This window comes from Corvus brachyrhynchos, unplaced genomic scaffold (assembly GCF_000691975.1).
Source record: "Corvus brachyrhynchos isolate BGI_N302 unplaced genomic scaffold, ASM69197v1 scaffold279, whole genome shotgun sequence".
Taxonomy (NCBI): Eukaryota; Metazoa; Chordata; class Aves; order Passeriformes; family Corvidae; genus Corvus; species Corvus brachyrhynchos.
In genome coordinates, this window is record NW_008246060.1 from 689497 (window position 1) to 704407 (window position 14911).

The 14911-nt window shown below is 44.6% G+C and overlaps 1 protein-coding gene across 8 annotated transcripts in view; it reads right to left on the minus strand.

Annotated features, from left to right (window-relative positions):
• Positions 1-6: 6 nt before the first annotated feature.
• COL13A1 (collagen type XIII alpha 1 chain) overlaps positions 7-14911 on the minus strand; it is a 103554-nt gene continuing 88649 nt past the window's right edge. For 5 of the 8 annotated variants that reach the window (XM_017746419.1, XM_017746416.1, XM_017746422.1 and 2 more), the window contains 6 exons: positions 13076-13129; positions 12743-12796; positions 11954-11989; positions 9031-9117; positions 4966-5004; positions 7-1712 (listed from right to left, as the gene is read on the minus strand). In XM_017746419.1, the coding sequence (XP_017601908.1) occupies positions 1680-1712; positions 4966-5004; positions 9031-9117; positions 11954-11989; positions 12743-12796; positions 13076-13129 (303 nt within the window). In that variant the 3' untranslated portion in view covers positions 7-1679. Of the gene's footprint in view, positions 1713-4060; positions 4360-4965; positions 5005-9030; positions 9118-11953; positions 11990-12742; positions 12797-13075; positions 13130-14911 lie in introns of those variants that run through there. The other 3 variants (XM_017746417.1, XM_017746415.1, XM_017746420.1) reach the window with 2 other exon arrangements.

A 14911-nucleotide genomic window follows, 5' to 3' on the forward strand; every position in this document is an offset into this window, starting at 1 on the left:
CCAAATAAAAGAGTAAAAATAAAAAAAACCTACAAATCAAATAAATTAATCTTTCCACCAGCCTGGTTACCAACTGAAACAATTTCTTCCCCCACTACTCTATTTCCTGAACACATGCGTTAGAAACCTTAAGAAAAAAATTTGCAGTTCTTCAGATGAACCTGAAAGCAGAACTTTTCCCCCATTCTTTGCAAACCTGGAATTATTTTAACAGTAGACTTTCTGTGCATTGGAGAGAGGAGATGGGTGTCAGGTATGGGTGTCCTTATCAGAAGGTCAGAATGACTCCACCCCTGCTGACAAAGAGTGCTTGAATCTGGGATGACTCTGGGTTAATGGCATCCCTTTGAGCTTGAAATCAGCACTTTCTCCCTAACTATAACGTGAATTTCTTAGCACTTGGATCTGTCTAATGATTGAGATAATATCACTCATTAGCTCTAGTAACAATGGCCCTGGCTCACCAAAGTATTTCAATGCAAATAGCATCATTGAAGCCAGTGGGGAATCACTCCCTCAAAGTTAAATATGTGGTTTACTACTTGGGCCAACGGGATTCCCAATGCACTCAGGGAAGTAGAGATGTTTTGTCACGTTCGAAAGACAGGTACTTATTTTAGGTTTGGGGTTTTTTACAATAAATTGCACAAGCTGTGGTGGAAAGACACTTGAGCTTACATGTTAACTTCCAGCAGTGGGGTAAGGGATGAGTAAAGGATGCCAGGTTTGCATGGCAGCTGGTAGGAAGTATCCAGGATTGTATATTCTGCCCTTCAGGCAGCTGGGAAATTTTTGCGAAATCTTTATTTCCCTTTAGTGAACATATTAAAACATGTAACAGTGGAATTGAACCTTTGTGATCCTTCTTTTCCATCTGGAAGTACATCTGTGGAGATGTACCCACAAAATGGCCTTAACGGGCCAGCAGAAAACATTTCTGGAGGGCTCCAGACAAAGTACATCCAGTGGGTGCAGTGGAGACCAAAGCACAAGTACAGGAAGCAAAGGAATTAGTCAGTGAAACCAGACTTTTTCCACACTCCACATTTTCCTCTTCTGACAACATATTTCATGCCTTCAGTATGGTTCAAAAAACCCCAAACAGGAGAAGAAAGTTTGTGATGAAAAGGTTAAAGATGGAATCATCAATGATACAGGTGGAAGTTTGTCATCTGCTAACCAGAAATGGTAGCAAAAAGTGTTATCCTCTCTGAGCAGCAGTCTGAACTGAACATGGGGATTCCTCTGCTTTTCTAAAGAGAATTGCTCAAAAAGAGTTTCTTTCTTGGATCAAAGGATCCCCTCCCAGAAATATTGTCTATGTCTTGCACTCATTTATGCAGCTGCTGCTGGAAAATGAGCCTAATTCTTCATCTGAAGAGTCTGACCACAATAGTAGAATGAAGTGAAAATGACCAAAGAAAAAGAATATAAATGGTGCCATTCTCAACCCCTGCCACTGGCCTCTGGGGGACGACAGAAAGCAAAGCAGAAAGTGCTGGCATGCTGAGCTCCCGCAGCCCCAGCAGGCAGCATCTGGGCACACATTCCTGGTGTGCCACCGAGGAACTCTTCCCAGGCTCCAAGGAGGGAACTTCCAAAACATCTCCAGCAAATCTTCAGGAAGGGCCTCCTCCTTTCACTCTGCTGCCATTTTCCAAGCTTCTCCACTCTCAGACTCACTTTCTGGCTATCAACCAAGGAGTTTGACCCTTGAAGTGGCAGACAAAAGGTTTCACATGAAAACAGCCAGGCAGAATTGACAGGAATCAACAGCAACAGTACCCTGGTTACGGGTTTAGTAGGGACAGAGCCTGAAACTAAACTGCCACACTCAGGGTGGTACAAACCCAGCTGCCCCCTTGGGGTTTCTTTGGACATGCAAGGAGCTTAGGTTTGGGAAGAGCAGCAGGTCAGTGTGGTGTCACTGATTTGAGACCTCTTGTCTATCCCTAGTGGCTGATGAGATTGGATCAATATTGGGGCTGTAGAACAGCAATACAAAATGGTTGTCTGGTACTTCAATGAAAATCCCAGGCTATAATCTGCAGCAGCTACAGGGAACACTTGTCACCATTTCCCAACCTTTAGGACAGATGAGAGAGTACCCTACACATTTTCCCAGTAGTAGCTAAGTCTCTGCTGACCCAAGTGAGGTACTTTCGAGAGTTCTGGCAATTTCACTTCAAGGTCCCTCACACCTCAGGCAAGAGCTTTCTCACAAATACAGCAGTCAAAAATCAGGCCGAGAAATAAAACACGTACAGCATCACCTCGAGAATCCTGTAGTCAGGACAAGGTAACAGATGTGCATTCGCTTTGCTCTTGGATCAGATAAAAACAACCAACAATAATCCCACGCAGTGCAATCACAAATACCAGCTACACAAAAACCATGCTACACAGACCAAAGGGAACAGGAAGCTTTGGCAGGTTCTCCTAGGGATGTCTATGTTTTTAAGGATTAAGAAGAGCGAGGATTTTGAGAAGGGACTGAAGCATTCAAACATCGTTCCTTGCAGCTGAATGCTTCAAGATCAGAGCAGGAACTCACTGCTGCTACTACAACCTTCCAAACCCAAAGCACTAGGAGTACACCGGGCTGGGCCTTTAGTAACTGCTTTCTTTAACAGGTGTGCAATTAAAACACAATTGGAACATCAGCTGTTCCAATTAGCTCAGCTTCACAGCTGCAAAGCCTTTTAACAGGGAGCTGGGGCTTATATTAATGACATCTATTACTGAGAAAACCAACAAGAATCCCTCAGTGCTCTGTGGTTCATTTTCTCTCCATGCTGTTTCAGCTCCATTGCACCAAGCATCTCATGAAAACATCATGCATGGAAACATTTCATCCCAAGGACAATGTTGGCATGAGAACAAATGGTTATAAATACCATGAATTAGTTTAGGTTGAAAGTTGCAAGGAGCTGTCTAACTGTGAGAGCACTGGAGTCGGAACAGCCTGCAGGGCGGGGAGGGAAGGGACACAGGGCAGTGGAAACCGTACTGGTTTTTAGATGAAATTCAGTAAATTTCTGAAAGGGTGAGGTGACTGCTGCAATCCATCTGTCAGAGGCTGGGCTGGGTTCCTTGGGCAGTCCCCAGCAGGCCTTGCCCCTGTATACAAGGGAACTACATCCCTTACTCTGTCACTTTATTATGATGGTGCTAAAAGGCTGTATGGAATTGTCTAGAAAAACAACTGATTAATAGTTTGTGAATAGATGAATAGTTGAGTATGGGGGAACCTCGTGGAGGTGACCCCTTCCACTGGCACAGCTGTAGCCAGGAGAAGCTGAATTCCTGTTGTAGTGGCAGCATCATGCAAAGACCAGGATTTTGGTGGATCAGCCTCACTAATGCATCACCACTCGTGTTTCTCCTTTGTGATCATTAAATACTAGTAGCTTTCCCCTGAAACTCCTGGGATGCCCACTGCCTTTGCCCCTATGTGAAGGACCAAGGCAAGTAGACATGTTTTAGGAAACAGATTTAGACTTCCACTTTTCCCCTCATTTTCTAAGGAAAGAACACTTATGTTCACTTTAGTCTGGTAGTATTTTCCTCTCTGGGTAATTTAGACTTGAGACACCAACAAAGGTAGGTCAGGAAGGATAATTAAGATGTGCATATGCAAATGATAATTACACACTCTGCAAATTTGCATGCGACCTTTGGTTAACATTTTAAAAAGTCATATGGATTGATTTCACTAATACACATTTGTTAGGATATCGAGGTATATGCTGCGTTATGCTTAATTTTAAATAAGACTTTAATTAAGCTGCTTCAAGGCCTACAATTTAGAAAGGGAGTAGAATTTCTTGCCAACCAATTTCTTGCCTTGTTGTCAGGAGGGTTAGTCTAGCTCATGGGAGGATAATTAAACTGCGAGTCTCTACGTTCCCAGTTCATGGGGACTACCATGAGGTTTTTCAGCAACACTTTAATTCATCACAACAGAAGTGTTAATGTTTCGCTTTAATAAAAAATATGTAATATTTTGAAATATTCTTGAATGATCCAGCTTGAAAAATGAAAATGACCTTTAAATCTATACAGGGCAGTTCCTTTGGGCACTTTTAATGCAATAATTTATTAAGTTCCTATATTCATCATACGTGCACAAATACCATGTAAATATTACAGCTGTACTCCATGACAAAACAAGCGCAATACAGAGAACTGACAAATGGAAAAAAGGGAGATCTAGTATTTTCTGTACAAAAAAATATGCCACTTTATGATAATTTGTAAAAATGCATAACTTCTGGCATTTCAGAGAAGAACACTGTATAAAAATAAATATTCTATGTACAGTAACACACACAGGCCAATCCAGGGTTAGAATCATCACTGCAAAAGAAAACATAAACAAGTGTTAGTGACAACTCACTAACAAGTGTTAGTTAGTGACAGCTCACAGGGGGAAGGAGCACGCCATGGGGGGAAGGACACTGTTAGGGAAGCTGGCTCTGGGTTCTCCAGGAGGAAAAGCAATGGTGACAGATCTCAGCAGGGACCCTTTCCACTTCCCCAGGTGCCAAAGTGAGGAAGGGAGATTCACCCCAGGCTGACTCTGCCTCCACCCTCTTCCTACCACTGTGGCTTGAACACTTGGCATTAACACCCACAGTGGGCACTGAAGGTGGGCCAGACCCTGGGGAGTGCAGGTGGGGTCTGAGGGAATCCAGATGGAAATCTCATCTTTGTACAAGGATTAGAAGCAGGGCCAGGCAGCTCACAGGCCACAGATACAGTTCTCTCCTTTGTAGCCCATAGAGCTGAACTCTGATATACAAATAAGGAGGAGTTTTGGTTGCCACTTTTCAGGGATACAGTCCTGGAAATCCCATCCATGCATCCACACCTCTTCTGCTCTCATACAGATTCATGGAAAAACATCAGCAGGACCCATGGCACTGCCAACTCAGCACAACAACGTTTCCAAGATTACTTTACCTTATTCCAGCAGCCTTGAACTGGAAGGCCATCTTCCCCCTGCAAAAAAGATGGATGAAATAGCAGTTTAGGACACATAAAGTAGTACAGAGATGGAGAAAGGAAGGCATGGGTTAACTACTACTGCAACAAACAGTTTGAACCAGGGCTGGAGGAATAGTCAGAGATATTCCTCACCATTCAGATGACCCAGACTTCCGGCTGGCAGAACCAGTGCAGCCTGAAGCAGGGGCTGGGGTGAAGAAGGGAAATGCCTGCACGCTGTCCAAGGGACTTATGTACCCGAGAACCACTCTCTCCTAAGAAAGGAGTCTATTCAGGCTTCCTTGAAGGAAGAAGAGAAGGAACACAGGAGGGCCAACTGAGCCAGAAAAATACTGCCAGGGGCTGGCAGTGGGAAGTGTGAGGTGGCTGCTCTGCGTCCTCAGGCTTGGCTATGTAACATTGAGCTTAAAACCAAACCCCAGAGTCAGCACTAACCTCAGACCCTGAGGAGGGTCTGGAAAAAACCTCCCTTTCTTTTCTGCCCTATCTGTCAAAGGGTTTGCTTTGTCATGTGAGACACTGCCCAGCTATCCCCTCTTGCCTCTGGGGAGATCCTGCTCCCGGGAAATTAGGAAGGCAAGCAGCCCCTCTGCTGGTCCAGGATGTCTCAGCTGAGTCCCTGAAAAGGGGCTTTGGCTTCAATAACACAGTGGGATTTCTGTGAAAATCCCCCAGCACTTCTGCAACGGTGATGTCCTGGGCTCCATGGTTGGGAAATGCTTTTGTAAATGACTGCCATTCATTTCAACCCTGTGAAACCCTCTTTGATGGGCTGGATGTGACACCAGTGCTAAGGTGCTCTGGGGCAGGAGATAAAGTCAGATGTAAGGAGATAAATCTCTGACATGAGAAGTCAAATATTTGTGCTGTGTGCACATGGTAGATTCGTGGTCTATCACTTTTCCCCAGGAAACCCCAAAAAAATACAAACAGAAAAGCAAATGCACAGTAGTATATTGAGAAATTAACTATTTACTGGAGATGCACTTCCAGGGGGCTCATGAATGTTACCATGATAGTACAACAATATTGCTTTTCAAATGCATTTTTTGACTTTGGTCTCCTTGTGCTGCTTCCTCCCCTTCCCCCAACTACGTGGAAACACGGGATTACAAGTTATTTACTGGGTAAATTGTGGCGTTCCCATTGGTACACTGGTGGTGATAGGAATGACTGGTGTAGTGCACGGCAGGAGGAGATGGGAAGTTAGGTGTATGAAGGAATGGGAGGCCAGGGAGTCACAGCTTAGGGATCAAAGGAAGATCAGGGTCACAAGGAAGTGTTTGTTGCAGGCGAATGTGCCAAGAACAGAAACATGACATGCTTACTAGTACCAAGGATCTCCTTCCACATATCTCAGATGTGCAAAGAGTCAGTTCACAGCCTCCATAAGCTACACACATGGATGTGTCAGCTGGATGCTAAGCTTCTAACCTAGCTGGATCAAAAAACATGCTTATTCACGTTCCCAAGCTAGCTTGCATGCCAGAACACTATGTATAAAAAAATAACAGCATCCGTATTTCATCAGATTTTCTGGCAAGTCTCCCTTAACGAAAATAGTGTGAATTCTAATACAGCCATGTGGGGTGAATCCTCACTGGGAGCACTGACAAAACCAAAAAGGTCGTGTACCAGGGCACTGGTGAAATCCTTGCACCTGCAAAATTAGGGGCCTTATTCAGCCAGATGTTACTCTATAGAAACCTGGCCATGATAACTGGGAGACAAAACACATGGCTCTGTGGTCTTCCTCCTTTGTGGACTGTTCTGGGCAGGTATAGCTTCACCTGTGGGACTGGAAGAAGTTTCTGCTACCCAGAATTTAGAGAGCTGCAACTGAGACTTTAACAGTGGTCACTGCCCCAAAGAGGCAACAGCAGCACCTAAAGGAGGGAATACTGGATGGAAAACTATGTTAGCTCTTCACAAAGCTCAAATAACAACAGCTTTTTATGGCAGTTTCCTGTTTTGTTTTTTTCCTCAAGAAACTAGGAAAACCTTCTGAACTAAATGTGGCTTTTTGCTTTGGGGTGCATTTTTCCAGCTAGTGAACTAACAATATCCCATCCAAAGTAGATGGCATCAAACATCCTTAAGTGAGCGTAAAGCTTGGAAGGACCATACTCAAGCAAACTTTGTCAGGCCAAACAGGGCCGGAAGGGCAGGGGAGTACAAATTTCTTTGTATTACGGAGATGTTGAGACTGTCCTAAGGAGAAAAAAATCCCACCCTGAATGCTGCATCTCCAGAAATATCAGAGAAAATGAATAAATTGATGACCTTTACTGGGATACTTAGAAATCAGTTGGGGTTAGGTGTTTCAGAATACTTTTGCCCTACAGCTGTTGAGCTAGATCAGGCACTAATACAACAGTCATTTTATCACTCAAATAAGATGGATATTGGGAAACAGGCAATCCCAAATTCAAGTTTTTTGGATACTATGGATACAGTTTGGACTTCTGGGGAGAGTAATAAATAGGAATTACTCAGCAGAGAGGTTAACTGTCCCCATTAATATGTTTCACATGGGCTTACTGATGGGATAACTATTATTTTCAGTCATCTTATGTATGGGGTGACTGAGGTCATATGGAACCATGTCAGGCTGTGCTCAACACACACAGGCACTTAAAAATAGAGTTAATAAAGGACACAAGCATAGCAGCTCCTTGTGAGGAAGCCAAGCCAGTGCAGAGCTGGGTCTGCATACATAGGTTTACTGGAAGCTGTGAAAGTGAAGGCAAAGGAAGAATTGAAGAAATTGTAAATAAAACCACATTCCAACTCTACTTTTCCTCATGCCACAAAGTACTGCTGACAGCAGCTGGGAATCAGAATGAAGGGAAGGGCCTGGTTCTGACAGCAGCTATGAGAGGAAGGGAAGATGGAGACAGGTAAGGAAGGAACTGCTGGGTGTCTCTAGGGCATGCAGCTGTTTGGGGGATCAGAAAATAGCACCAAGAGCCAAAAAGCAAATGAGCATGCAGGAAAGGGAAGGTACACCATACCAATGGGCATGGGGCATCCAGGCCGTCCAGCCCAGGTAGCCCCGGCTCACCCTTCTCGCCTTTAAAACCTCGGAGACCCTGTTTATGAAATCAACCACTATCGTTATTTCATTCAGTGCCAGCCAGCTCTGTGTCCCAGGAGGAGAAGCCGAGTCCTTGCTGGGACTGGCACAGGGCACTTAGCTGCACACCCAGCACAGACCCCTGTCTGCATCAGCATCAGTTTCGTTTTTGGTTTTCTGTCATCTATGAGCCAGGAGATGCTTCTCTAAGTTAAAGCTGAGAGGATGGGACTAGCGTTTCCTCCATTACAAAACCATCCATTCCTCTGATCTTCACTAGGAAACCCAGCAGCTGGATTTTTAAAAGCATGATCCCCAAGTACTCCTGGAATTTGCGGCACTGCTAGCAGATTTTTGACAGCATTTGCTGTAGCATATGAATTTAGATAAAAATGTACACATATTCCTGTATATATTAATTTGCCTAGACTTACAGCCAATCTATTTTGACAGAAACACATCCCATTTAGGATAACTGAGACTTGTTTTCCCTCTGGGTAGTGCAGCTCAAGTGCCCTGTGTGCTCTCAGGCCATCATATCAGCTGGCTGTTATTCCAAGACAAGGAAACCAGCATTCCAGTTTTGCTATCACGTATATTTGATCCTATCGAGCATCTCCAGAGAAGAGCTGTAACCAGCAGCAAAGGAGACAGGGCTCTATCCGCAGAGGAGAAAGCCCCGGGCTCCCAGCACATGGGACATCCCATGTACCCCAAACCTTTGTGAGGTCTGGAAGAGGAAGGAACATAACCATGGTCACTCAGGAGCCTGATCTCTCAGAGGATCAGTTGGTCCCACAGCTTTGCCACAGGCTGTGGTGGGAACCCAGCCAGACCTTACCCAAATGTTGTACTTTTGCAAGACTATTATTTATGTTATGATTTCCTTCTGTCTTCCCCATCAACACATCTTAAAACAATACATTTGATGAAACAGGACATACCAACGGACAGGGTGCATCTAATCCAGGTGCTCCTTGGTCTCCCTTATCCCCTTTAGACCCTCTAGAGCCTTTCTTGCCCCTCTCCCCCTGTAAATAATAGTTTAGTCCAAGAAAAAAAAGAATACACAAGAGCTTTAGGATCATCCAGTTCAAACAAATGTCAGCGATAGTTTAAAAAAGAATAAACATTTCGGAAACATTTTAAAATAATTATCCCTCTGAGATTTTAAGTGAAGATCAACATATGGAGCTGCTGAGCAGTAACTGAGCTGCATAAACACTGTGGCTGTGGCTGCAGTCCCACTCTGACAGACTGTGAGGGCTCAGCATCAAAGGGATCATCACACCACTTGTCGGGGCTTCCCATACACCAGACTCTCTCCAGTTGGAGAACCGGCTGACCCCAGACTACACAGGATGGGAAACCACCCCTCTGACCAGCAGTGTGCCACCTTATCTCAATCTCCAGCTGGCTGGGAAAGTCCCTCTGCCACTGGAGCTCTGGGATAGCACTGAGATGCTTTTTTTATGCCTCTGAATTCCCATTCTCAAAGAAAGTCTCACTCAGGGAACTCTCAGCCAGAGAATGAAGGAAGTATTCAACCCCGAGAATCTGCACAGTCTGGCTGTCCTTTGGGATGCTCTGACTAGCGCTCTCCCAAAAAACCTGTTAGACCAGAGTAGTCCTAGGCAGCACAGCCACAGGGCAGCAACTGGTCCCTGATTCTTAACTAGCAGCACAAGGCAGGGCATAGTGTGGTATTTGTCAGTTACATCCACACCAAATCCTTCTGTGTAACAGGAAATTCTCGAAGCTGCTGAGCATGAAACAGGGAAGGGGCTGCTGCACGGGGAACTGAACTTAGGGTCCTCGTGGGGAGTGTTAAAGGAATTAAGGGATAAAATCAGACAGCACAGGCTGCTGCTTGTTCTTTTAAAAAAAATGTTAAACCCAAAGCTGGCAAGAGAAATGGATTGGAGAGAAGAGGCAATGAGGAGAAGTCACCCAGAACCAAGCACTGGAATGCAGAGGATAATCCAGGAAAAACACAGCATGGGTTGCTCTGGAGGAAGGAACCAGGAAGAAAGGTGGAAGAGGAGGAAGGGATAAAGGGGACAAAGGTGGACCTATAGGAGCAAGGAAGATACACAAACACACACACACACACACACACACAAAAACCCCCACAGGCATTAAAATAACAGCAGGACAAGTTCAGGGTTCACACTTTTTCAGCTGGATTACACAAAATGCTGCCTGTTCCCACTGCCATTAGTGCCACAACCCCAGGCACAGCTACGCTGATCTCCTGCTTCAAGCAGAGAGCAGCAGGAGCATTTCTGGGATTTTAAAAGCCTAGAGGAAAAGAGAGGATTTTGGCAAACTGGGACTTCGGAGTAGGGAGTAAGGGGAAATCCCTGGACAAAGGCTCAGTGGGAAAAGGGTTATTTTCTAGGGTCCCCTAAGACACTGCACTTGCCCATTTACACTCCTGAGTTTCTCACACTTTTCCATTGCAAGCCATGGGCTGCAGTGAGGCAGAGTGCATGCACACTTCAAGGGGCCAGTCAAACTCCCCACTCATGCTTTCCAACTCATCCTCTACAAGGAGTTGCAATTTCTCCCAGTTTTCACTTGATTTTATGCCAGAGCTCAGAGAAATCCCAGCTAATGAAAGCTAATGAAAGATCCCTTTTTTAACTAAGATACTCAGTTCAAAAACCAACTGAAAAAGTCTAGGAATTAAAAATTACATTTTTTAGAAGCCACACAAGCAAAACAAAAGTGAAGAGGAAGTTAAGAAGCAAAGGCAGAAATGCAATGATCAAAAAAGGGGAGAACTTTGCCATTCCCATGAAACTTGAACCTTTCTCCCCTAGTTTAAGATGCCAGCTGGCTAGTGCTGTCCAAAACTGTCCTTTCTGTGCAGAGTAAGGTCAGAAATCCATTGCAGATAGAGGATAGAGAACACTCACTATGCATCAAAAGCAAATCCACATAATGAAATAATCACACGGGCACATGCACTATAAAAAATTACATTTCCAGATAAATTTAGGTGATGCCAGATTCTTATGAATAAAAGGTGTGTGTGACTACATACACTTGTACTCTATTGAACTGCTTGACATTTATACAATTGTAATATTACAGACTCCAATCCAAAAGTCATTTATATTTCTGAATATAAATTATATTCAACCATAGCTCCTAAATGTTTTTATCAAAAAGATTCAGATTCAAAGCCTCAATAGGCAAGAAAACTTGGTGAAAAAGAAGGAGCTTCTCAACATGCACTTCTTAGCAATGTTTACCTTTCTATAACACAGGTGGTATGATGGGAAAGCTGCCATTCTCATTACCGGGTTTGACCCAGCTGTTCACCATCACTTCCATTCAGGACAATGCCTGAGGAGATTTTATGTCTGATTCTTCAAGGCAGGCAAATTTAATTTATGTTTTCCAAATTTCCATCTTCCAAATTCTCTGCAGGATCATTTGCTAGAAGACAACCTTCTTTTTCATGCTTCAGGGACAATTTCAGAGTACTGAAATAAGATTTGCTGGCTACACCTCAGCTAATTCTCCCAGGAATCCCTACACACATCAGTAAGTAGATAAGCTGGATTTCCTAAAGCACACCATGTTGGCCTAACTCAAGTCCTGTGCTTCAGTGAGAACAGAGGTGTGACGACAATGAACACATTAGAAAATCCCTCCTACAGCCTTCAGAGAGATATAGCACAATGCCCCAGGTGATGGAATGAGCTACGGGTATCACCTTCTAAAATGTGTGTAAGGTTACTTGGATGAAGGTCTGGCAAACACATGCTAGCTGCTACAGGTGCTCAGGAGTTAACTGGGATGTCACTGTGTACAGGTGTTAGCAATTAAATACAAGGAGTTCGCCTAGCAACTTACCCGGCCTCCCTTGTCACCAGGTAGACCTTGTAAACCCTGAAATGCATCAACACAAAAAGAAATACTTTAAAAACGAGTAGGTTTCATTGTATTCCCACTACAGAGAAGAATGTGTGCTCAGGAGCTTGGGTTTTTTCCATTTGTACCAATGGCCCTATGTCAAAAACAAAACTTTTCCAGCAGACAACCTTCTCTTCACCTCCATCAGACCATCCAGGTTGCAACAGCACTATTATTACCTTAAGGGCCTTCAGATAAGAAACAAACTAGTTGTGACAATGCAGCAAACTTCGTTTTTTGTGTTAAACAACAAAGCAACTCCATGACTGCATTAGACCAGAGCACCAACACTGGCCCCATTTTGCAAAAAGCAATCCCAGACAGCGGAACTAACCTCACTGAAGGCAGCATTTGTCCCTGCAATGGCAAGACAGGACTCTCCCATACAGCTGGGGAGGCAGGCATCCAGGCTGTGAAAGGTAAGGGGAGCTGCTCAAAAGCAGCATTTTGGACTAAGATACACATCCTGGGAGTCCCCCACAGCTTCTTTTGGTAGTTCAAGGACAAAGGTGAATTAACAGTTTCCCTTCAGCCTCCTCCACATCACTCTGAGTCTGCTCTGAAGCTACTCAGCTTCTTCTGTCATTCCCACAGCGAATGAAATCTTTTAACTTTGAGTTACACCTAACTCAGCTGTGACTGCAAACACTGTAATACTGCAGCATCTTCAGCTGTCAACCACAGCAAGGCACAGGCTCTGGAGATAAATCCCTGCTATTCCATACTTACAGGAAGCCCTGCTGGCCCCATTGGTCCTGCAACTCCAGGATCTCCTTTACTGCCCTGAAATGGATATAAAAGAGTAGAAACTGTTAACATTCCTATTCAGTACAAACAGGTAGCAGAATACCATAGAAGAAAAAGCAAAGGATGCATTTCAAAGCACCTGAAAACCCCCAAGGATGAGCTACTCAAATACCAAAGAGGTGCAGCTGAGGGTCTTGTATGCACAAGGAGAGGGCAATTCCAGCTCTGGAAAAGCCTAGAGCTCCCTCCATCCCTCAGAGTTGTTGTATCTTCAGAGAAGTTACAGAGCATCCATCAGTTCTGAAGCAAACTCACCCTTTCTCCTTTTGGTCCTGCTGGTCCCGAAACCCCAATTGGTCCTGGAGTACCCTGCAGTTGTAGGAAGGAAAACACATCAGGACGCTTTTATTCCAGGGTCTCATTAAAGCCAGGAGACACTGCTACTCCCTTAGGAAAAGCACAGCTTGGAAGGACAGTCTGGTGGTGGAAGGCACCTAGCACCACTACAGCTTTCAGTGTTAGTGGCGATGCATTTGAAGTAGTCGGTACAGGCAATTTGAAGAACATTGGAGCTGCTATGTTAGATCACACCAGCAACAACATACAGAGCCTCATTTCTAATTTTGAAGCGCTCTCTTGACAAGTGTTTCAGCAAACATTTCTACCAGCTCCACAGACAGGAATTCTTTCTCTCTAGTTTATACCAGACAAGGCTGAAAGCTGTAGCAGAGTAAAGGCCATTTACACATGTGATAAGCAATTTGCTTTTCTTTTTGATTATTTCCTTATTTTCTTTCCCCCCCCCGCCCCACCTCAAGTCAGCGTAGTTGAGCAAAATGGAAAGTGTTGGGTCAGTCGTTCATGCAAGCTGACAGACCCCAAGCTGCAGTGCTGAATGCAGGTGTGCACAGGCACAGATGTGAGCTGGGAGGGGTATCCTCCAGTCCCTCTGCTCCCTCTTTGCCATTCATGTCACTCCACCAGGCTCCCAGTCACGCTGACAGGAAAACCCAGTGTTTTTCCTAACCCTTTGACACAGAGGCCATCTCCCACCAGTGTACAGGGATTCCTTGTAGAACAGGGGCATATGATAACCCTGGGAAGATTGGACAACCCAGGGTTGCTGAGGAAAAGCCCCTGAACTGGCCCCTGGCTGCAGGCAAGCCTGGAAAGCACCTGGCTGCAGGCAGCCCTGAAAGTCTTTGGCAAAGTTATACACTGGTCGTCTCCCCCACTGATTAGAGGCTGTCTAGAGGGACTGGGAGTGAATCTTTGCAAAAAGTAGATATAAGCTTGCATAGGTAAACAATAAAGGGAGAACAATGCTCAAATCGTATCGGTGTACGTGACGTTACTCTGGCCAGCTCTCCAGCCTCGGTCCCTAAACACCAGCACACCAAACTTCTTTTCTGGTGCTCACGAGACTTGCCTGGGTTTTGCGAAATTAATCAAAGAGATCTTTAATGTTGGCAACATGGTGGTTCAGTAATAGTCCCTCTGGCTAAGAGCAGGATTCTGGCGTCTCCAACCCAGACTCCTTGTACAGACTCCTTGAATCCCATAGGTATGGACCTACAATTCCTTCATGGAGCCTCGATAAAGGGATAGTTTTGAGGCACGTTACCTGACTCCTAGGAATAACCAAGGAGCAAGCTTCCCAAATGAGAAAGTCTTTTTCTAAGAGCTTTAAAGCAAAGGGTCTTGCACTTCTTAATGTCAGTCTGCAATCCTTAGTCACTGAAGTAACCCCTCTGATGCGAGCAGGACAGCTCATGCAGATCAGGAGAGCTTTTCAGAGAAGTTAAGGTCTGCAGAATACAAGTGGAAGAGTAGCTCATGCAGCACACAACTTCAGCATCGTGAAGGAAGAGAGAAAAATCAGGCTCTCCTTAGATTCATGCAGCCATGGAAATCTTAATTGCCTGCACTTATACATCATTTAGTGCCATTGAAATCTCCCCTGCACATCTATAAAACTGTATCTATAGTTTCCCCCAAACAAGTGACTGTATAAGCTGCCACTCAGATTCTGTTCAGAAGTCAGAGCAGCTGAAATTATTCCCAGCTATACTGAGGAGGAGAAACTGCTTTTTGTTTTTAAATAGCCAAATGGATTGTACATGGGTGATCTGTGATTTCCCAAGAGGGATT